The 25,364-nt window shown below is 35.0% G+C and overlaps 1 protein-coding gene across 1 annotated transcript; it reads left to right on the forward strand.

The window, feature by feature from the left end:
* The first annotated feature begins 638 nt into the window (after window positions 1–638).
* LOC145261129 (uncharacterized) lies at window positions 639–5,360 on the forward strand. The gene is made up of 3 exons (XM_080119396.1): window positions 639–1,019; window positions 1,206–1,600; window positions 5,234–5,360. The coding sequence occupies exons 1-3, from the start codon at window positions 639–641 to the stop codon at window positions 5,358–5,360; spliced, it is 903 nt and encodes a 300-aa protein (XP_079975522.1).
* Window positions 5,361–25,364: the final 20,004 nt, after the last annotated feature.

Below are 25,364 nucleotides of genomic sequence, written 5' to 3' on the forward strand. Positions count from 1 at the left end.
AAGGAGGATTGGCATCTTGGGGAGGCTTATTGTCAGCCAAATTCCAGTGAAAACCAATAAACGCTATCAATGAGGAATTAATGGTAAACGGCTGCTTGGATAACGCAAAGTGATGGGTGGTGAGTTCTTGAAATCTGGGGAAACTTGTCATTTACACTCTAGGAAACACGACAGGTTGTTTTCAAAGGGTTTTCCTTGATAATGACATGTGAGAAAATTTCTAGTGAATAATAATAATAATAATAATAATAATAATAATAATAATAATAATAATAATAATACAGTAAAACTCCTTTAATTTGAACTTCCTCTAAAATTGGACTTCCTCTTATTTGGACTTCCTCTCATTTGGACTTCTTCTAAATCATCTGGTCTAGAACCAACCACGCTGTTCTTAAATCACTTAATGCAAATGATGTTGAAATGTGAGTTCTATCCTGAACCGTTGATCTGAGCATTTCCAAGCTCTCTTCAGAGCCGACTGGGTCATTCAGGACAGCAATCCGTCGCATCCCTCAACTGCCAGCCAAAATGGAATTGAATGAATCTCCCTTCAGTGAAGAGCTCAGCGGCTATAAAACAGTTGAAGAGTGGAAAGACAGTAGGAATCGACGGGATCCCGTCAGAGGTTTGGAAATATGGAGGCCCAGCGTTGCACAGCAGACTTCATGAACTCCTTGTCTGCCCTTGTCTTTTGTTGGGAGCAAGAACTCCCACAGGACCTCCGTGATGCAGTCATTGTTACCTTATACAAAAACAATGGCGAAATGTCAGTCTGCTCTAACTACCGAGGGATCACCTTGCTCTCCATCGAAGGTAAAATCCTTACCCATTTGCTCCTAAACAGACTCATACCTTCCATCGCAGTAGACCACCTCCTGGAAACCCAATGTGGTTTTAGACCAAACAGAGGTACCACAGACGTGGTCTTCCTCCTCAGACAGCTGCAAGAGAAGTGTCGTGAACAAAACAGGGGACTCTATGTAACGTTTGTGGACCGTACCAAGGCATTTGGCACAGTGAGCAGGAAGAGGCTTTGACTGATTTTGGAGCGCTTCGGCTGCCCCCCCCCAAGCTATTCAGCATGGTAGTTCAGTTGCATGAAAACCAGAGCGGTCAGCCCAGAGTAAATAAAAACCTCTCAGAACCCTTCCTCGTCGTCAATGGCGTAAAACAGGGAAACGTTCTGGCACCACTCTGTTCAGAAAGATATTCAAGGAGGCGCCGAAGATCTTGACGATGACGTTGCTGTCTACATTCGCTATCGCCCCAATGGCAGTCTATTCAACCTCAAAAGGCTACAAGCCCACACAAAGACCCTCGAGCAACTGATCCGAGACCTCCTCTTTGCCGACGACGCTGCCCTTGTTGCCCACACTGAAAGAGCCTTGCAGCGCCTTACATCCTGCTTTGCAGAGGCTGACCAGCTCTTCAGACTCGAGGTCAGCTTGAAAAAGACGGAAGTCGTCCACCAGCTTGTTCCTCGGGTAAAAACCGTTCACCAGTTTTCCTACCTGGGGTGTAGCATCACATCAGATGACAAACTCGACAGGGAAATAGACAACAGACTGGCCAGGGCAAACAGCGCTTTTGGCAAATTGTACAACAGAGTCTGGAAAAACAGACACTTAAAAAATTGCACAAAAATTAGTGTGTAAAGAGCCATAGTACGCTCCACCCTCCTGTACGGCTCTGAGTCCTGGACAATTTACTGCTACCAATTACGACCACTTCAGCTTTTTGATCAGCACTGTCTCTGAACCATTCTCACCATCGACTGGAGTGACTATGTCACCAATGTTGAGGTCATCGAGCGGGCGGAAATCACCAGCATCGAGGCCATGCTGCTGAAGTCACAGCTACGTTGGGTCGGGCACGTCTTTTAATGGTTTCTGGAGTCCGCTCTATGTAGCACCTCGAACCATTCTATTTTATATCTATCGGCACAGCACGGGTTGTCAACCAAATGCTGGCGAATAGCAAAGTCCAAGACTGCAGAAGGAGGGAGACTACCAGACCCCATCATCCCTTGTCTGATCTTCGATGGAACATGTTGGTTTATACGAGTCAAAAGATGCAAGGATGTTCGCCCAACATAACCAACATCGCACTGGCATTTGAATTGATATACAATATTGCTATTTTGGATGTAAGGCAAACTATGCTTGAGAAAAGAAGGAAATACAGGTCTCGTAGTCTATAGCAAACGCAAGGACACAGAATAAAAGCAGTCATGAATACTTCTGCGAATCTGTTTGGAAAGTTTGTTACTCTTTTCCCCAATCCACGGTAATTTTAAACAAACCGGGCATATCAAAGGTCCAAACTTTTTAGGGGATTTAAAATCCGCAGCCTTTTTGAAAATACAGTCATCAATAAGGTCAACAGGATAACCATTATTGATGAATATTTCCCTGATCTTATCGAGTTCGGCGTCTAATCTGTTAGGCGAACAAATCATGAGGGCTCTATGTACCAAAGCATTAATTAAGCCGACCTTACGTGATTTTGGTACAAAAGACAACCAGTTCACATATAGGCCAGTAAATAGTTTCCCTCGTTGTGCCAAAATTTTAATCGTTTTTAAACGTTAATAAACTTTATTTTAGTGTCCCTGCATTTTTGGCACATTCAATAGTTCCCTATCAGAACTCTTTACTTTCGACATAGTATTATTATTTTACGCTATCGATTTTCTCCTGATGAGATGATAGCTGAAAGAGCTCTCGAGAGACTTCCCCCCATTATATTTAAACTATATATAATATATATATATATATATATATATATATATATATATATATATACGCTACAATATTTTACGCAAATATTACGCAAGTATAAATCATGTAGAATATCTGCATGAATATAATTGCACATATTAGTTAACTAAAGATAATCATACCATAATAAAACCGAAAAAACTAATAGAGAATTAATAAAAATTTAAAATTTAAAAAATATGCAAATTAGCTAGATCTTTTGCTAGTGACTGCAATTACATGATCCATATATAACAAAGTTGTATTTTTTTTAAATAAATAGAAAAGAGGTTTTTAATATGAATATCAATACGCAAAAAATAGGACTATATACATTAACTGCCACTTTACAAGGCTATATTTATTTATTTGCAAAAGAGATCTGTATTACAATAAATAGAATCCAGGATCGAAGTTCCAACCACTGAATTGATAGCTGGAAGCTCTCACCAATGAGCAAGAGCACGAGCACCGGTAAATTATATCTACTGTTTTTTTATACAAACACTAACTGTTGTCTTACAAGGAGCATATATATATATATATATATATATATATATATATATATATATATATATATATATATATGTGTGTGTGTGTGTGTGTGTGTGTGTGTGTGTGTGTGTGTGTGTGTGTGTGCGTTTGTATGTATCTGTGTGTTAAAGGAAATAACTTCTCATGTATTTATGCATCTACATTTTATAGAATTTTGGAAAAATGAGCTGATGCGTACTTAAAAAAATTTTTCAAGACAAAAATAATCTGATAAAATAATTGGAACAAAAAAAAAGAAAAGAATAAGGAAATAATAATAAACAAATCGATAAGATTACAAAAATAATTGTAGGAAATATAAAATAGCAAAAAATAAATTACAAGAAACAACAAACAACAACAACAAAAAAGACGATTCGCAACATAGAATCTAAAATAGGAGCATAATTTATTTTATTTTCTCGTCTTTTCATTTTCTGAGTTGTTTGTAAATTAAGTTATTCCATGCCAAATACCATTTTAAAATCGATCACCAGAGTGACAGACAGTCATGGATTAGTTGGGTCTAAACATGAGACGATCTTTGCAATCTCTTTCTTGTCGCGCCCCACTCGCCACGAAGATATTACTTCAATATTGGGGGACGCTGACAACAACTTCACTCAATTAGAATAGTTTTCTTCATTTATTTTCATCTCTTTTTTTTTGTTTGTTTTTATCCTGTCCTTCTTTTTTTCGTTTATCTTCACTATTTTATAGATATTTTACATCGTTTTTATAGTTTTATATATATATATTTTTAACATTGTTTTTATAGTTTTATATATATTTTTCCTACAATTTATTTCCTTTTCTTTTCTCTCCGTTATTTTTTATTTATTATTTTTTTGTTGTTTTAAAAAATCTTTAGAGTGAAGCTATTTTATTTCATTGTTTTTTTTTTAACTTCGATGTATTTACGTTTTTTCTCCGATTTTAATGTTATCATTTCATCTGCTTTGTTTACTTTCATCATCATCATCATCATCATAGTCATCATCATAATAATAATAATAATTATTATTATTATTATTATTATCGTCATCATCGCCATCACCTTCGTCACCGTCATCATCATCATCATCATCGTCGTCGTCGTCGTTGTCGTCGTCATCACCATCATTGTCATCATCATTATAATCATCATAATTATTATCACCATCATCGTAATCCTGATCATTATCGTCATCGCCATTGCTGTCATCATCATCATCATCATCATCATCATCATCAACAATAATATATTCTTTACTAGTTGAAATATCAGTCTACGTTGAGTCAACACAGGATGACTATTCATCATCATCATCGTCTACCTTATGTGAACACATTATGACTAGTGTCAAAGGTGAATAGGCAGCCGTTGTTGCTATAAATACGGGAATACAATTTCTCTCATAGATACGCTTCTACTTACAAAATGAATATTGAATTTTAATTCGTCAGTTTATTTGGTGGATCCAAATAACTAGTAACAAATGCAAATTAATGCATAAAAAGTTCCAGTAACTCTATGACAAAAGCAGAGTGTGTCATATTAAAACTTGACCTTGTATCTAACTCTACCATCTTAGAGAGACAAGTAAATAGGGATAGTACACGTTTTGGATAAACCTACTCTGTTAGGTGTTTAGTAAAATATGGGGAAAATCCATTTCTCCCTAAAGGAGCACTCTGGATTGAGACAAAAAATGAAAATTGAGCCAGTCTAAAAAGATTTCTCCTTTACTGATCTGTTATAGCGATCGAATGGGGAATAACTCTAATAAAAGAAAGTAAGAGTCATCGCCCCTTATAGACTAGAGAGTCCCATAGGGAATCGAGAACAAGATGGCGGCTTCGCTAGACAATGAATATCGTTCTGTAAATAATTTAAGTTTTTTTACTGTGAATAAATTGTGTTTAAAAATACAATGTGCTTGTCTGCATGTTATTAGAATATTCAATGATTCTGACATCCAATTTTTCCGAACACAACATGATCAAAGACAGTATCCGAACAGATATTACATTTTCCTCAAAACTAAAGTGTACCGGCTCACAACAATTAAAGAAGTAGACTAATTCTAGTAATGTTGCAGTTCATGCCTTGTAGTTGTTTGGTATTTGTTAGAGTCGAAGTACATATAAGTATGAATAAAGTTAAATTATTCTTTGTAAGCAAATGTGTTTTAAGAATGAAACATTGGCTTTGTTATTTGTATAAAGCTCTTGTATATATAGTATTTGATGTTTTAGCTTTTGGCGCTAATACATATAGACGTTGTCGAGAGTTTACGCGTGAACACTGTACACGAAACTGTACATGAATAAAACAAGATGAAGCTAAAGTGAGACTAACCGCTACCAAGGATAATACTTTGGACTTGGGTAATGTCGTGGCAAAATATAATTCAATCGATAATTGAAGCCTTTTAAATTGAATTGCAGAATTTCATCAGCGACAGTAAAGTCTCGAGAAATAAAAATGTGTTTACACCTAGAATTTCATAAAGTAGTTGTTTATAGCTGACATGTATCATGCCATTTACCGAAGCTTGAATCGCTGTCTCCATTAGCCTTATGAGAGTGCTCATCGTTTTCAGCTGTATATTTCTAAACCTCCTTTCTAAGTTTTCTGAGTGAATGTCTTTCTTATCGTGGTTAGTATTTCATCCCAATCGCTAAAGTGCAGAAGATTGTTTAGGAAGCCATTGTTGACATTGTGAGTTGATAGTGACCGCCAATCAATTGAAAACTGCTTTTTCTAAAGCTTATTAAAATCTATTAAAATCCGTTATTTTTAACAACTTTTGGTTTTACCAGAAATATAAAGCCTTGAAGTTTATTATGTTAAAAGCAGAATAATATAACATTTTTCTATAATTTTTAATAGAATTTTAAGTTTTACATTTAAAAAAAAAGGCGTTTGACGCAGCTTTTGTCGAATGTCAACAAAACATTTTTTAAAGGTTTTCAAATCAATTAAACAAACTTCTTTATGCTAAATAAAATTTACTATGATTGGCTTAGGATCTTAGGATATAATTATGTTATATTTAAATAAATTCAAATAATTCAATTATTTAGCACGATCTCGTACATTTTAGCAACCATGTGCATACCGCCGCCATCTTGGATTTTAGGTATGGGAACCCAGTCGCGTCTAAATATTCATTTAAACATGTTTATGACTTTTAATGTAACTAGACAGGCAAATATAGTCTTGTAAATAATTGAATTAAATTATAATTACAAACGCCATTTATGGTGAAATATGTTATTTTTAGCTTTATAATATTTTCCTTCATAATAATTGATAAATCAAGTTTTAATTTTTTCTAATACTTGTTAGAAATAAAGAAATTCTACCTTTTTTCCCATTTTTTCATCAAACATACATTTTTAGCATTATATTTCTCAGTTTTAATATCACTTTTAGTCAGTTTTTCATTTCATGATTACAATCATTTTTCCTTTCTTATTTTCTAATTAATAATGACCAGTGAGCTACACTCTTTTTCCATGAACTAGATCATACTGTATTTTCCCCAATTCTTCATTGCATGAATCAAGTTGAAAATAACTTTCATTAGAATTTGGTGGCCGTAAAAGGTCCATTTTTGATAACTCTCTGCATGGGATGTAACTTGCTGGAATGTCGCAATCATCATCTACAGAAATCCATGTCTTCATAATTATAGTTAATTTTCAAAAAGGGAAATAACAACTTTTTGTAAACTGTAACGGGCTACCGTATTATGAAAAACCGTAATATGCAGATACAATCTATATAATTAAAAAAAATCAAATGACCTTCTACGATGTATGTAACCCACTTTCCGATTTACGACATCCGGTTGCGCATGCGCGCATGAACTGCGCACTGAAATATTAACATTATTATTTCGAAATTATTATCTAACATGGGAAGAGTGGGGTTTAAAATAACTTAAACGAAATACAGAAATGAATGATGTAAAAAAAACAAGCAGACATTATTAACAATTGTTATTTGGATAATTTAAACGCGAAAAAAAAAAGAACAATTGGGACGCTGAAATATTAACGTTATTATTTCAAAATTATTATTTAACATGGGAAGAGTGGGGTTTAAAATAAACAAAAAACAAAAGGACAATTGGGATGCTGAATATTAACGTTATTATTTCGAAATTATTATTTGACGTGGGAAGAGTGGGGTTTAAAATAACTTAAACGTAATACAGAAATGAACGATGTAAAAAAAGTAGATACATCAAACTTTGAATTTTACTATAATAATGTATTATGGTATCTGTTCAGTGCACATTTACCTATAAGTATGCCCAACCACTTATAATTCAGTAACTGTATTTTTTTTTTTTCAAAAATAATCAATTATAATAAACATAACGACTCATAGAAATCTATCTATATTCTTTTTTCATTTTAATATACTTTCATAGAAATGTTTCTGTTATATCAAAAAAAGCTATTTTCTTTACGTCACAAGTGTCACGCTCATACATGAATTCCATAGCTAATATAACATACCGATCCAACGGGTGACGGGTAGTCTAGTTAATACTTATAATTTTCATGCCCTGTTTTTTTTTTTTGTATTTTTATTTTTATTTTTTGGTTTAGAACTATGCCTATTTTACGTTTTCATAAAAGAATGTTTTTATCCTTACCTGAAAGAAAACAATTATTAATAACATATTCAATGAATCTCACACTTCAAAACGCAAAAAATGAAACACTAAACACATTCAAATTTCGGATTTCAATCTTTGATATCGAAGGCACCTTGCGAATTTTTTTTCTACGCTCGTTCACCCTCTTACCACAAAATGAGTGTGTGCTTAATGGATCGCTTGGCCTTTAAGGGATCGAACAGGGTGCAAATAAGGCAGAGGACATGAAGTCCCCCAAAATATATTTAAACCACGAATATGAAAAAAAGTTATACCCATATAAAGTGCATTTTTTACTTATTAATCGGTGAGAATTTTATATTGATTAGAAAATTACGTGATCTTTTTTGGTAGATGTTTAAAGACAAACTGTTATCAAAATAAAAAACCCTCCATAAATTTAGCGGTCACTATGAAGTGACTAATTTTTTGATATCTTTTATGCTTATTCATCTACGTTACCGTGTGAATTTATTTTTTAAAGTATTTTCGAGTTTTATTCAAATTTTACGGTATTATTATTATTATCATTTTTTTTATATTACATTGTTAGATGAAAGTATAAAATAGTAAGAAATTGTCATGTTAAGAATAGATTTCGAAAAAAAATAACGTTCTTATTTTTGCAAGATATCGTACTCTATTTTTTAGGGACGTGTTTATTTTCCCGAAGAAAAAGAGTAACTAAGTTATAAACAGTATCGTTACGTCTAAAGAAAATATTTAAACTAAAAGAAATTATATATTTAATTATCGTGGAAACGTAACAAATGTATAAGGAGGAAAATAGGTCTTCACGGTGTTAATGAACAAAAACCTAATTTGATTACTTATTTTTAAGCTAAGAGATAGGGTTTAGTGGGGGGGAAGGTCACAAATATACGTTTGGACGCTTAAACCTATACAAAGAAATCATAGTAATAATAATTTATTACTTTAAAAAACTTATATAAATGTGAATGCAATTCAAGTCCTTAAAAAAGAAAGCGAAATAGTAGACCATACCGAAGATGTATTTGTTTTTTCAGAAGCAGTTCTACAGAATTTGAATCGAACGAAATGACTGTTACGGAACTAACAGTAAGGTTATTGCTAAACTAAACCAACTTGAAGTACACGTTTATGTTTCGTGCAAAGCTACTGGAGATTAATCATGTACAAAGCATAAAATATCAGCGTAAAACGAATAAACCCCTAAAGTGAGTACTAAGAAATGCCGTAATTTTTTGTGTGTGTGTGTGTGTTCTTTTTTTACATAAAGGTCATCACTTATCAAGGCCCAGAGGCCACTCAGGGATAAGGGTTATTGCGTGTACAGTAATCAATGAGATAGTATTGTAGTAATCGTTAGTATTGGAGATTTGGTAGAGTGTCTTACTTAAGGGGGGCGGTTTGTCAGGAATTTGTTTATGTTGGACTTGAAGGCATCCAAGTTGTAGTCAGGTGGGAAGCAGGCAAACGGAAGAGAGTTCCACGGTTGTGCACTTCTGAGAAAGAAGCTCTGCTCATGGAATCTACGCTTGGATTTAGGCACAGATAAAGAGTGGGGAAAATTATTGACAGTAGTTTCAGCCAGACGGGTGTTTCTCGTGAAAGATTGGCGAGGGAGGACAAGAGATTGGAGCTCAGACGAGCACTTGCCATGGAAATAATGATAAAACAAAGACAGGCTCGCAACGTCTCTTCTGTGGGAGAGAGGCTGCAGGGAAGAGAAAAAGGCATCCCCCACTAAGCTACGAAGTCTATTTTGTACTCTGTCAAAACAGGATAGGCTGTTTTTAGCTGCTCCTGTCCAGATGTGGCAGCAGTACTCCATCCTTGGACGTACTTGGCTTTTATACAGATAGAGAATTGCATCAGTAGTGAGATATCTTCTGGAGTGGTAGAAGGATCCCACCATTTTCCCAGCGTCCTTGGCAACAGACCTGATGTACGTGTTCCATTTCAGATCAGGAGTAAAGGTAAAACCCAGAAGCTTGCCAAAACATGGAGCCTCCCCAAGACGAGAGCCATCCATTTCAGTTGATGCCAGATGGGCATCAGAGCGTTGATGATGTAAAGATAGAAGCTTGGTTTTGGATGCATTAAAAGTGACCAGCCACCTCTTCCCCCATTGTACCATGCGCTCAAGATCAGAGGAGAGAGAATTAGAGAGAACTTTGTCTTTTACGGCATTATGCCATAGATGGACGTATTTTTGTTGTTGTTGTTGTGGTGGTGGTGGTTGTTGTTGTTGTTGTTGTTGTTGTTTTGTTTTTTTATGTATTTTTTCTTTGTTTTTTTATATTTTTTTAATAGTTTGGGACGCTAAAACCAACCCGAAAAAAGGGGGTAGAAAAAAATTAATGAGCTTGTATAAAATGTGAATGCAAGTCAAGTTTTTAAAATATAAAGCGAATACATAAACCACACTGACACAAACACTATTTTTAATATTTAAGAATTTATTATTGAAGCGTTCGTTAATCGAAAACTACGTAATGACGGATTAACGAATTGTAGGTGTTCAACTAATGAAATAACTGTAAAATGATTGAGCGAACGATTAAGGAAACTTTATTATTTTATGATATAACTGTGTGAATAGCCGAAAATGGAATAATGACGGACGCTGACTCAAAAGTGAACACTAAGAAATATTTGCCCTTGACTTAACGAGGATAATCACAGTAGAAAATATTTAGCGGGTGAGTTATCCTTCAACCACGATTCGCTATGACATTTTGAATATTTACTCTCTTCGGAAATAATGTAGCAGTTTGTTAAAGCGACTGAAATTAAATGAAAGTCGGAAAGTATGCGTCCAGTAGTGTGACCATTTTCGATTTATGTATGGAGGCAGCATTCGTAAGCTATACTGTCATTTTGTAAAGGGACAAAAAAATTCTCCCATTTTATTACGTATATATATATATATATATATATATATATATATATATATATATAGAGAGAGAGAGAGAGAGAGAGAGAGAGAGAGAGAGAGAAAATAAAAAGGAACAAACCGTATTATGTGTTCATCAACGTTTCGTCTTTATTTCGAGACTTCCTCTGGATGAATGAATAAAGACGAAACTTGATGAACACATAATACGGTTTGTTCCTTTTTATTTTCTCTATTTTGTCGGAATACTATTTCCATTATTTTCATCATATATATATATATATATATAGTTAGTTAGTTAGTTAGTTATAAAATATATATGGCGATTAAGCTACACTGAATATTCCAGTAAAACTAAAATCGATAGATCACCTCCACCCACGGATGTATTTTACGTTTATGAAAATATCTGAACATATAACATGTTTATATTAGTCCTCGCGCGAAAAGCAGAACACAAAATGTTTTAAATAATAATAGAATTACAATAACAAAGACTTTCGCTGGCGAGGACTACTATTGACTGTAACCAGTTATACAGTCCTTTTGAAATTTTCATCTCTATTTTTCTCGTTATGTACAGAATATTTGTTAATGAAACCTACATGAAATATGTTTCCTATTAAATTTTTTAAATTTTCTATTCTGAAAGAAGTTTTAAAAAAATTTAATCTAAAAAAGTTATTTTAAAGTTTTTGTTAAAAAAATTCAGATTTTCTCATTATTCAGGCCTGTATTACAAAGAGGGGGGGTTGCAAAAATGAGTTGCGGTGTGAGGAGAAATACAAACTGAAACAGAGAGAATATTCAGACCTGTAATAATACAAAGAGGGAGTTGGAAAAATGAGTTGTGGTGTAAGGAGAAATACAAACTGAAACAGAGAGAATATTCAGACCTGTAATAATACAAAGAGGGGGTTGCAAAAAATGAGTTGTGGTGTGAAGAGAAATAAAAACTGAAATAGAGAGAACAAGAGTTTTATAAAATATAATCTTAAAAATATAAGATACAAGTTAGAAAAGCATTTCGTCCAAGGCATGAAAATTGTTAAATAAAAAATTTTGTTGCAATTTAAAAACATTATCTTTCATCTAGCAATTAATGATATAGATATAAAATTTTTAATTATGCTTTTTTAAAAGTGCAACAGAATGTACATTACATAAAATAAATCCAAGGTAATTTTTTGATTCAATTTAAATTAAATTTTTATACCTTACTTTGTAAAATTTATAAATGTGCACTTTGAAGATAAATAAATTTCAAATTGAATCTTGTACCTTTATTTTTAAAGCCTATAGTAAAAAACATTTTGTTTAACAAGTTTCATGCTTTGGATTAAATACTCTTCTAACTTGTAGTCAAATGTTTAGAGATTTATTTTTTTAAAAAAGGGGGGAATCAGAATCAATAATTGTATCGGACGGGAATTAAGTGAGGAATCAGTAATTGTATCGAAATCGGGAAAATATTGGAATCGTCCCATCACTAATATATGGTTAAAATTTCTATTTATGCAAACATTTTAGCTACATATGTGCATACATGTTTAAACTTTGATTTTATTCGAAATTCTGTTTTCAGTAAGAATTTATACTAAAATACAGCGCTACATGTAATTGATCATTATCTTATAAACACCATACTTACATTGGATTAACATCTATAAACACAATCTACACATACAGTCTCTGTGTGTATATATATATATATATATATATATATATATATATATATATATACGTGTGTGTGTGTGTGTGTGTGTGTGTGTGTGTGTGTGTGTGTGTGTGTGTGTTAGAACCTCAAATATAAGAGCGTAATATTTATTTATTTATGGGTATTACAGAAGATCATGACAACATCGGTACCGTGTATTGTAAAAATTAAACAAATGGAACCTATGGTTGGTTTCCTATGCTGTCGTCACGGCGCGCGTACCGCCATTTTCTAGAGAGACAGACTTAATCAGAAGCTAATAAAGGTCTGCCATAGAAAACTAACTAGTTGTTCTCTTTTGGGGGATTTCAAACCGACGGTCCCGATGCTGTCTTAGTCTTTTGTAATATATATATATATATATATATATATATATGTGTGTGTGTGTGTGTGTGTGTGTGTGTGTGTGTGTGTGTGTGTGTGTGTGTGTGTGTGATATATATATTACAAAATATATTACAAAAGATATATCTTTTGTAATATATATATACAGAAAAGTTTTGTATAACTTTTAAAATTGAAATCATGATATAATGATAGTAATGTTTATGTTAAAAATCCTTATTCTAATTTCGATAAAAATCCATTACAGGATTTGACTTCTAGAAAATGTCTAAAACTTAAGGCTTAAGCTTAATCGTTCTCAAAAAGAAAATGAAAAATATTGTAAACCTGATACATGTGAATTTCGCAAATGGGAATTTTAAACCACATTATACCACCAAAAAATATTTTAAGATACTTAAAAGTAACTAAAATTTACGGAATATTTATTAATTTATGTCTATTACCTAAAATTTCACAAAACTTTCTTTTATTCCTTTTGCATAAAACTAAAATAAATTAAATATGAATATGTCCCACATTTTAACCCTTAATGCCTAGTAGCTCTGTTCCAAAAATCATATGGATCGGTTAATTAGTTTAGGAATGAATCTTATACATGCAAATATATCAGTGTATACACATACCTAACTTTATATATAGAGAGATATAAACTTACTTGATTACTTTATATTCATTCCATGTCAAAGATGATGAATATTACTCCTACATCCATTCTTATAATGACGTATTAGAATCTATACATTTTTTCTCATGAACACTGTCTGAGTCTAATAGTAATTATAATAATTCCTACACATATTTAACTATGAAAATCAGATGTTTATAGTCATAAATATTCCAAATAACCTATCACTTTCTTTTTTAACCTTAGTCCATTCTAGTTTTTTAACGAAAAACTGATTCAAAATTCTATCTTTAAGGTAAAGTTTGACAACGTTCTATTTTTGAGTTACATTCTTGGCCTTTTTTGGTCAAGATCAAAGTGTAGTATCTGTTCCGGCAGATGCTGCACTTAAGATAATTTGTACCAGTCAATGGAGGGGAAACCCTCTATACTGGGACAATTATTATTTTTGGTAACCAGAGTGACCCCTTTTAGGGGAGCTGGTTTTTACCTCACATTAAAAACGGCCTTGTGCCTAATTTGCTCAGTGGGGGAGCAAATAAATACCATCTGTTCTTCAGATGCTGCACTTCCATTTCTTGTTCTCTTTCGGTGGAGGAGAAATCCTTCACGACTGAGACAATTTTTATTTTTGTACCTTTTCTCCACGTTAAAAAACGACCCTGGTGTCTAACTCTGTCCCGTGGGGAGGCATAGTAAATAGGTACATTATATAACTGTGTTTTGTTTTAATCCTCTTGAAAGATTCACAAATAATATGGTGAATATGGATCAAAATGAAACTTCACTTCATTTATCCATTGAAATTGAGAGCATTGCCAATGCTGCTGCAAAAAGGGTGGTTTTCTTTTTCTACCGTGCTAGAAAGTTACTTACGCCTGAAAGTATCCCGTACCTCTAGAAGGCCACCATTCGCCCATGTATGAAGCGATGGTGTCACATCTGGGTTGGTGCATCTGATAACAGTCTCTTACTCCTGGATAGGGTTCAAAAGAGAGTCGTCAACCTGATAGATCCTTAACTGTCATCTAAGCTTCAACCTCTGTCCCACCGACGAAATATTGCACCCCTCTGCCTGTTCTACAAGTACTTTAATGATGGATGCTCCGACGAACTAGGATCCCTTGCACCCCCTTGACATAAATATCCCCGTCAAGCCTGGCAAGCAGCAAAGTCCCACCCCTACATAGTAGAGATCCCTAGATGTAAGAAATATTACTATATACTATAATAGTTTCTTCCCCAGAACTGCTAGACTCTGGAATTCCCTTGCGGGTTTCTGCTTCCCCAACTGTACTGACATGCAGAAGTCCAAGTGTAATGTTAACAGACATCTTGCTGCTCAACTTCCTACATAGTATCCCTGTAACTTATGTCCCTGATAGTAGCCCCCTACATCAAAGTGGCACTGTGCCTTTTTTGGGGTGGAAAAGCAATAATAATAATAATAATATATATATATATATATATATATATATATATATATATATATATATATATATATATATATATATATAAGTGAGATTGTCTGCGCGTTTGTTTTCCAAGATTCAAGGTGGGATAATTAGTTTAATGGATACCATACGGACTTTTAATTGGTTATATCGAGTTCAAATCTTACAAAATCTATTATATTCAATAATTTACTAATACGGCTAGGAAAGGCAAGACCTTATAATCTTTGCCCATCTATGCGTAAAAGAGAAACATGTATACAATGTGTCGTAATTAAATAATATACAACGGCTGACACGTTGTAAAAAGACAACAAAAATTACTCGGTATATTATTTGTTTCACTTATATACTTGTGGACGAGGTGGTTGTTCTCTCCGATTCGTCTGCATTATTGAATTTTAGACCCTGTATCATTTAATGTGAACACTTTTTGTTTAACCTACATAGCATAAAAATGTGGGTCCAATTCTTAGTGAAACCCGTTAAAAATTATTGGTTGTTTGGAATGACGATTATTATACTTGTGTATTCCGAAGTTAAGCATTGTTGAACCGGGTCAGTACTAAAATGGGTTACCGTTTAGAAAAGTGTGATCTTTCCTGATCATTAGCAACAGATATGAACCCTCAGCGATCCCTAAATAGGGATCTCCTTGTCACTTACAAGTCGATCCTCGATCACGGACCCCAAGGTGACCTGTGCTCATTCTTCGCAGGGAATTGTTCGCAAGACTTCTCGGCGCAGTAGGACTCATTGATCGATTTGGTCAGAGTCGATTTCACGTTCTGGTTGATATGCCTCTGTCACGCTGAAATTGAATAGATTTTCATGCACGCAAAAGAAAGACAGACTCAGATATATCTATTCCCCTTGGTTAATTCAAGTTAGATATACAAAATATGATATAAACTTATATACAATTGTTCAGTTGTTGATTTTTGACAAAACACTATTGAGTCCCAATTAGATTTAATTACTCTCAGTTTTACAGTGGTGATGGACGGGAAGAGAGTGGTGGCGACGACTCTTCAATTAGTACTAGATTCGCCCAAAACTGAGCTCCAACTCTCTCCAACTGACGATTTTTGCGCGGGGACTCGCTTATATACGGAGGTGTTGGGGTAGGTTCGGTTGCTCCCTAGACAAATCGCCAGTAAACAAGTCATCTCAGGGGAATTCCCGTGTATGTGTGTGTGTGTGTACCTGTGAATCTGAAAATGCTTTTAGGTCTGTTTCTCACGATCGGAAAAGGTTAACCCCGTAACCCTTCGGTCTGGCATTGTGCTCAGAGGCCAGCGGTCCCTGAGTTGGGGCTCGCTGGTTCCGGAAACGAAATTATATTTCGTTATGTTTCTCAAAATGACATCAAATTGTCACTTTCACCAAACAATCAGATTTATATGTCGGTTTCATAAAAATAATAAAAGTTGTAACTAAACTTTTCCTTCCAGCAGGGTCGGCTGCTGCTGGCCGGGCATACAATAATACTTAACAAATAACAGAAGCATAGCTGCCCGGCATTCTCTAGGGTTTGGGGAGTCTCAACATCCCCCAAATGGGGAGCACTACCGCTCCCGGAGACGGTCCTTTATGTCTACATTGTTTACAATCGCCCTGGACTTCTCCTTGGCACTGGAATCAGGAATTGCCGATTCAAGATAAGTCTAGTTGGTGATTATGTAACCCTTGCTTCACAATTACACATGCAGGCACTCTTACAGGGGTATCCATTGTCTTTCGCAACAGGCCAAAGATCATCATAGTTCCACTGATAGGTGTTGCTCAATAATAATAATAATAATAACTAGCGGGACCTGTGAAAAATCCACAGCGGCATCTTTCATCTTTCTATTGCTGCTGGGCATTCTGTGGGCGTTCAGCATGAATGAAGACACCGTCATATTATTGTAGCCCTTTTGTTAAAACTGTAAAATATTTATCTAAGCAAGTCTATGCATTAATACAGTAGCGTGTAGGACAATAGAAAGTATAGAACAATAAAAAAAAAGAGGTGAGTTATTTATTTTACCCTATTTAATAATGTAAGCATGACCGTCTGGGCTAGAATTGACATTATAGAGTATGATATTTTTATAGAGTTTTTATTTAGTATTGTGCTGTACTTATGTGGGTACTTAAATATTTTTCTACCATTCTAAAGAATTCCTTGGGTATGTTCGTTTTTACATTAGAGCTATATGGTGGACTGAACTTTTTGTTTTTCAAAGAAGACATAGTCACAAAGAATGTGTGAATAGTATGTGCAAGGTGGGCTGTTAGCGTGAATGCACGTGAATGCGCAATCACACACGACGCTAAATCCGATCTTCTGGCCAAGTTCCTTTGCTAGAAAGACCTAATGGTTCAAGAAGAACCTAGGGTCCCGATGCGCAGGAGCTTTCTCAAGCCGGACCTTGTTATGAAGACCCCGCGAATGGCTGTTGTACTAAATATAACCGTTGTTGGCGACGACGGTATTGCTACAGGGCATCGTGGAAAGATAGATAAGTACAACTTTCCTCTATTTAACGATGCTCTCCATTCTCAGGTGCTGGTCCGTGGATCTTCTATCCCCGTGAGGCATACCCCGGTGGTATTCACATACCGAGGTCTGCTTCACCCTACAAGCAACGATGACCTCGTCACTCTTGGGCTTTCTCCGAGGGACTTGGGCGATCTCTCGTTCCTAATGATGATCGGATCTCTTAAATGCCATGACACGTACATGCGAGGTACGTAGTCCACGATCACCATCCAGGATTGAACGCCTGCTGGGCTGTGTCTGCTCCCCCATCTGCCGCGGGGCTAAATGTCACTGACTTGGCACCCTCGGGTGCCACTCTTCTGTGCCGGTCTTAGCACACACAACGACCTCTGTGTGCCGGTAGTGTGACCGTGGATCGGGTGACGTATGAGGTATTATAGAGATGGTCGTCTAATGCCGATCCCTGAGTGATGGCACTGCCTAGTCAGCGGTCCGGACAGTGGGAGTACTCTGATAAAATAATATAATAAACAAGGCAGCAGGAAAACGGCCACAGGAAAACGAGGAATAATAGCGAGTGTCCAGTGCGGAAGTTCTATTGTCAGTACTAAGGCACGTAGGAGGGAGAGAGTTACGACAAGAATTTGGGTGTGTTCTGGCTCGATTGGAATGAAATTTGGTTATAGGCGGGTTTTTGCGTTTTAATGTATATAGCTTCAAGTATTTTAAGCTGCTTGACATTGGTTTCGTGGTGTATTATACATGTGTTGCTAGCTAGGATTGCTCTAACATAGAGGAGCAATTATGTTTTTTTGCAAATGTTGTAATATTACGCTAAATTCTATATTATGCATGGTAAAATGATGTCATAATGTGGTGGTTATGTAACCAATGTAATCAACGTAACTATTAGTTTTATTGTCATAGGAGTAGCACTTTCCCAAAGGGTGTTTGAACTTATAAATGATGTTGGTGCGCTCTAGTGATTTGAGAATAAGAGAGGCATTGGTTTTTACTACTAGATTTTGAGTTTTAAATGTTTGTAATAGATGAGTCTGCTGTTATTGACGGGGGGGGGAGCAGCGTGTTTTCCTTATGTAAATTAGATGTCTATATACATGTATAAATTTTATGAGAGAAAATAAATTAGAGTAAACTAGCGTAGTGGATTACGTCTAAAAGTTTATGGCGTTTTCTTATAATTAAAAGTCCGGTTGCATTTGGTTACAGTAGAATAGGCCAATGGTATTATGATTTTGATTTGTTGGGGTATTACTATTTTTGGTGGTATCTTTTAAGTTCTGGAGCATTGATTTGGAAATCCGTTGGTATTCTACTGTAACCATATGCATGCATATATATATATATATATATATATATATATATAGTTTTTTTTTATAAATATAATTATCCACTAAACCGTGTTTCGTCGTCTATATATATACGCAATTGTTTGTGTTAATATAATTACCCACTGACACGTGTTTCGTCGTCTATGACTCATCAGAGTGATTGCATCTAGCGAGATTCAGCTACTCTGATAAGTCGTAGACGACGAAACACATGTCAGTAAATAATTATATATATATATATATACATGTATATATATATATATGTATATATATATATATATATATATATATATATATATATATATATATATATATATATATATATATATATGCCGCTCATTATTAGGGTAAAAGGGTAAATTATTCCCAACTCGTATTTAGGTAAAAATGCACTTTCGTATAAATAATTGAATTCATTCAAAAACGTCTCGTAAAAAAAAAAAACAAATAAATAAGACACACGCACACATATCTATCTATCTATCTATATATATATATATATATATATATATATATATATATATATATATAGAGAGAGAGAGAGAGAGAGAGAGAGAGAGAGAGAGAGAGAAATAGATAGATATTGGATTAATATATGTGAAAGGTCATAACTTGTTTTATTATTATATCTTAATTATCTTCAATTTGTGCCTATCCTATAATTAGTTTTTCGCATTATATTGCTATATATAAACTTAAATTTCTTTTATATACACATGACACAATGCTTCAAGCAAACTACATAGTCATCTTAGTACTTAAAAGTTTTGTTCCAAATATGAAACATTGATTATAGTAAGGATGTTATTTTAATGCTCAGGACTGATATTCTTTCTATTCTTATTACTATTTCCATCTCTTTGTTATATTGCTATTATTACTAGAATAATTATTTCTTAATGTTACCGTTGTACGTCGCCATTATCTTTATGAATATCACCACGACGTAATTAACACGGCTTGTTTTCTTGTCTTTTCTCGCCGTTCTGTCTCTTCTGTCTTGTTTTGTTTTATTCGTTAATGTCTTGTTAGGTTTAGTTTTTCCCTTTCTTATTTTTCTTTTTTCAACAGGATTCCTGCTGTCATGTCTTATTTTTTTACTTGTCGTCCGGTTTCTGCCATCAATTTTAAAGCAGGACGCAGCAAATTTATTATTGAAGCGGGATTTACTTGACTTTAAATAAAGAAGAGCAATTATGTTAGGAGCGGACATAATTGTTCAGAACTGTCGGAAGAAAGAGAGAGAGGGGAGGATGGTAAGGAGGGGGGGAGAAAGGTGGATGGGGAGGGGAGAGAATACTAAAGAAGAAGATAAAAGGAAAGATCACAAACCAGCGACATTAAACCTTTCAGTGACAGCACAAATAAATGAATAAAGATAAAATAAAGATTTTAAATCAAAATTCATATAAAAATAATTTGTTTTGATAAGTCATAGGTTTGTCAGTATGAGAATAGAAATGTATTTTGATGTATGCACACACACACAGACACACGCACACACACACACACGCACACACACACATATATGTGTGTGTGTGTGTGTGTGTGTGTGTGTGTGTGTGTGTGTGTGTGTGTGTGTGTCCCATTCTGTTATGATTATTGATAAATAACTATACACTAGAAAGCCGCCCAACATTGCTCGGTCGTAAATAAAAAAAACGCTTGAATATGATATTTTGATTAATGCAGATTTCGTATTTAGTATATACTAGCGAGGGGTACCCGGCATTTCCCGGGTGTTTGGAGGTGTGGGGGGGTAAAAAAAGTAAGTATGAGGATCGAACCCGAACCGTTGAGGCAAAGATGTAAATTAAAGTGTGAAAAAAAAATCGACGTTAACCATTGGCCCACCGCGACATGCTAACGGAAACACGTTTGAATTTATTTAATTACTTGGATTTGACAGGTGCGTGTTTTAATGAGTTAATGAGGTCAAGTTTGACTGCGGAATAGTATTCATTTACTGCTGAACGCTTTCCCCCCTCCCCAAGATGTTATAGGAAAAAGACTAACCCACATGCGGCGAACGACAAATATTGAATATTTATCTTCCCGAAATCGAGCAAATTAAATAGACAGGCGAGCTTCGTTGTTAACTGTGAGATATTACGATTTATATGTGATATAAAAAGTTTTAAAAAGTTGTGAAGCGAGCGACCGCTTCTCTGAAAAAAGACTTTTGTTGACATACAGAAAAAGCGAACACACATACATACATACATTTTCGCTTATATATATATATATATATATATATATATATATATATATATATAATTATTGTACCCAATACATAGTAATGATTTAAAAAGTGTGTGTTTTTTTTTAAATGACTCGTGCGCTACCACCGAGAATCGAAATCGAAACGTTTAGCTTACGATTTACTTTTCCTTTGATACTAATGCCTAAACTATGAAGACATGTTTGCGGCAAGGCTAAAAATTAAAACATGAATAAATAGCTATTACGTTACGCATGCATATTGGTAATGTCGTCGTTCGATCTTCCCTTGGCAAATTCCATTTATTTTAATTTTCACACTTTTGCACACATTTTCTCCGGCTAAAACACAAATATAAAGTTTGGCATGTGTTCGATTACCCTATATATTAAGTTTCATATCTGTAGACCAAAACTGACAGAGGAGTTTGGTAGGCAAATTGTTTAAAACAAATATATATATATATGCATACATAAGTATTTATAGAAAGAGTTTTGTTTTTACTATAACATTTTTATGCAAATATTACGCAAGTATATATCATGTAGAATATCTGCATGAATATAATAATACAAAATAGTTAACTAAAGATGATCATCTCATAAGAAAACTGAGAAAAAAAAACTAATAGGGAATTAATTAAAATGATTTATTAAAAGAATATACAAATTAGCTAGATCTTTTGCAGATGAATGCAATTCAACGACCCATATATAAGAAAGTTGTATTTTCTTTTCAAATACTAATAGAAAAGGGGTTTTAAATATGAATACTAATACACAAAAAACTTATAGGAGTATAGACTACATTCTGTGACTTATCTCTTTATCTCGTTAGTGTAACTCAGTTTGTGATCTATCTATCCATCTATCTTTTCAGTTATATTAATTTTTTTTATTCAATTTTCCCCCAAACAAGGCACAGTGCCATTTTGAAGTAGGAGGCTACTATCAGGGAGATAATTTGCGGGGGCATTATGAAGGGAGATGTTTGTCCACATTACATTTGGAATTCTTGGCCTTCGGGTCAAGATCAAAGTGTAGTATCTGTTCTGGCAGATGCTGCACTTAAGATAATTTGTACCAGTCAATGGAGGGGAAACCCTCTATACTGGGACAATTATTATTTTTGGTAACCAGAGTGCCCCCTTTTTGCCTACTTTTAGGGGAGCTGGTTTTTACCTCACATTAAAAACGGCCTTGTGCCTAATTTGCTCAGTGGGGGAGCAAATAAATACCATCTGTTCCGGCAGATACTGCAAGCTATGACTAGCTAGAACTAGCTATGACTAGCAAAGACCAGATGTGGGGGCAACCCCACATGTCTGACCGTTAACCAGCTCCCATTTCCCACCTCTCGGGAGCTGGTCCCCTTTTCCCCTTCCCCCCTCCCTTCACTCCTCACATTAAAAATCGGCCTTGTGCCTAATTTGCTCGGTGGGGGAGCAAATAAATACCATCTGTTCTGGCAGATGCTGCACTTAAGATAATTTGTACCAGTCAATGGAGGGGAAACCCTCTATACTGGGACAATTATTATTTTTGGTAATCAGAGTGCCCCCTTTTTGCCTACTTTTAGGGGAGCTGGTTTTTACCTCACATTAAAAACGGCCTTGTGCCTAATTTGCTCAGTGGGGGAGCAAATAAATACCATCTGTTCCGGCAGATACTGCAAGCTATGACTAGCTAGAACTAGCTATGACTAGCAAAGACCAGATGTGGGGGCAACCCCACATGCCTGACCTTTAACCAGCTCCCATTTCCCACCTCTCGGGAGCTGGTCCCCTTTTCCCCTTCCCCCTCCCTTCACTCCTCACATTAAAAATTGGCCTTGTGCCTAATTTGCTCGGTGGGGGAGCAAATAAATACCATCTGTTCCGGCAGATGCTGCACTTAAGATAATTTGTACCAGTCAATGGAGGGGAAACCCTCTATACTGGGACAATTATTATTTTTGGTAACCAGAGTGCCCCCTTTTTGCCTACTTTTAGGGGAACTGGTTTTTACCTCACATTAAAAACGGCCTTGTGCCTAATTTGCTCAGTGGGGGAGCAAATAAATACCATCTGTTCCGGCAGATACTGCAAGCTATGACTAGCTAGAACTAGCTATGACTAGCAAAGACCAGATGTGGGGGCAACCCCACATGCCTGACCTTTAACCAGCTCCCATTTCCCACCTCTCGGGAACTGGTCCCCCCTTTCCCCTCCCCCTCCCTTCACTCCTCACATTAAAAATTGGCCTTGTGCCTAATTTGCTCGGTGGGGGAGCAAATAAATACCATCTGTTCTTCAGATGCTGCACTTCAATTACTTGTTCTCTGTCAGTGGAGGAAAAATCCTTCACGACTGAGACAATTCTTATTTTTGTTCCTTTTCTCCACATTAAAAACGACCCTGGTGTCTAACTCTGTCCCGTGGGGAGGCATTGTAAATAGGAACTTCTGCATATCAGTACAGTTGGGAAAGCAGAATCCCGGAAGGGAATTCCAAAGACTTGTAGTTCTAAGAAGAAACTATTGGAGTAAAAGGCTTTCTTACACCTAGGGATCTCTACTGTAAAGGGGTGGGACTTAGTTGCTTGTCGGGTTTGCCGGTGGTTGTCACGTCAGAGCATCCACCATTAAAGTATTTGTAGAACAGGCAGAGGGATGCAACAGTTCGTCGATGGGACAGAGGCTGAAGCTTAGATGACAATTCAGGACCTATCATTTTCTCTTTATTCTCTTACTAGCGAGGTGCGTAAAATACGCTTAAATATATTTTAACTCATGCAGATTTCGTATTTATTATTACAGAGACAATTCGCCATTGAATATTATATTGTACCTAACAAATGGTAGTAATTTCAAAAGTGAAAAAAATATGACGCGAGTGCTATCAGCTAGAATGGAAATTAAAACATTCAGCGCTGCAGCAACGTCGTTTACCGATGTAGGTATGGAGAGGTAGGCAAGAAAGATGTAATATACAACGACTTGGAGAAATTAATTGAATTTGGTCATACGTAGGAAAAAAATAAAATATATGTCGGCAATTTGAAATTAACATTTTTCATTTCAACGTGCCGATATATGCCTGTACGTGTAATTCATCATTCAAACAAAGATTTTGCTCGTTATAAAACATCTTTGGTCTATAACTACTATTTCCTGTTAATTTCAGTGTTATGTGTTCAGTAGTTTAAGAGTTTATCGGTTAAATATTTTCACAAATACAGCATACACACATACATCTATTTTATTATACTGATTTCAAAATTTGAAAAAAAAAATGACCAGCCACCGTCCCTATTGAGCTATCGACAGATAGATAAGGAAGATTGAAAATTAAACAACTTCAGACTATGAATTTGGGCATGCGCAAAATTAATAGACATATGTCGGCAAGTTGATATGTATGTCTTGCATTTCAACATGCCGACATATTTCTGTACGCGTTATTCATTCATCCAAATAAAGATTTTACTTGTATTAAACCATCTTTGGTATATGATTACTATTTTCTGTTGATTTCAGTGTTTTGTAACTAGTAGTTTTTTTGCATTGCGTTTATCGGTTAAATGTTTTTGCACAAACACACACATAAACATACATCTGCTGTTTTATTTACATAGATTTACCTATCTTTTTTTTTTTTTCGTCATTATGGTCTCCCTGTCGTTCCCTATTTACTCCGCTTTATGATCCGTCTTTCCCTTTATTTCGTTTTCTGATTTCTCTCATTATTCTGTTATATGATATGCATCCCTCCCCTCTCCCTATCCTTTTTTTTTTTTTTTTGTTATCTACTATGAAACAAAATAATCTCGATTTTCTATTGTATCTACAGTTTCAATTAGAAAATAAGTGAACACGTCCTAAACATTTTTTCCACTAAACACTTTTCGATGTTCCTAAAGCTTGCTTCAATACAGTTTACATACATTTCATTCCCCGTTTAAAAATTATTGCATTAATTCCGAACAAACTGCTTCTCTCAAATACGTAGTGCAACAAAGTCGGTACCAAAGAGCTTCACATCATCGTGTTCTTTGCTTAACAGCTATAATTATTTTAGGCCATTATTTATTATTTCTGTTTTTAAATTATAGTAATCTTATCATACTACAGTACATTAAAAATTAATAAATGCTCCCTCATTTTCATTTACATTCAAAGTAGCGTCCTAAATGTATTCCCCGTATAAGTAAATATTGGATTGATTGATTTTTAGGACTTTTAATCATTCCTCAGAATACTAAATGAAATTACCGAGCACATAATACCATATTCAAAATGACGTCGTTGCCTGACACGGCGTAACTTCTTTTCAAAAATTTCGTAT

Source organism: Euprymna scolopes, chromosome 3 (assembly GCF_053919585.1).
Source record: "Euprymna scolopes isolate OS-2025 chromosome 3, ASM5391958v1, whole genome shotgun sequence".
Classification (NCBI taxonomy): Eukaryota; Metazoa; Mollusca; class Cephalopoda; order Sepiida; family Sepiolidae; genus Euprymna; species Euprymna scolopes.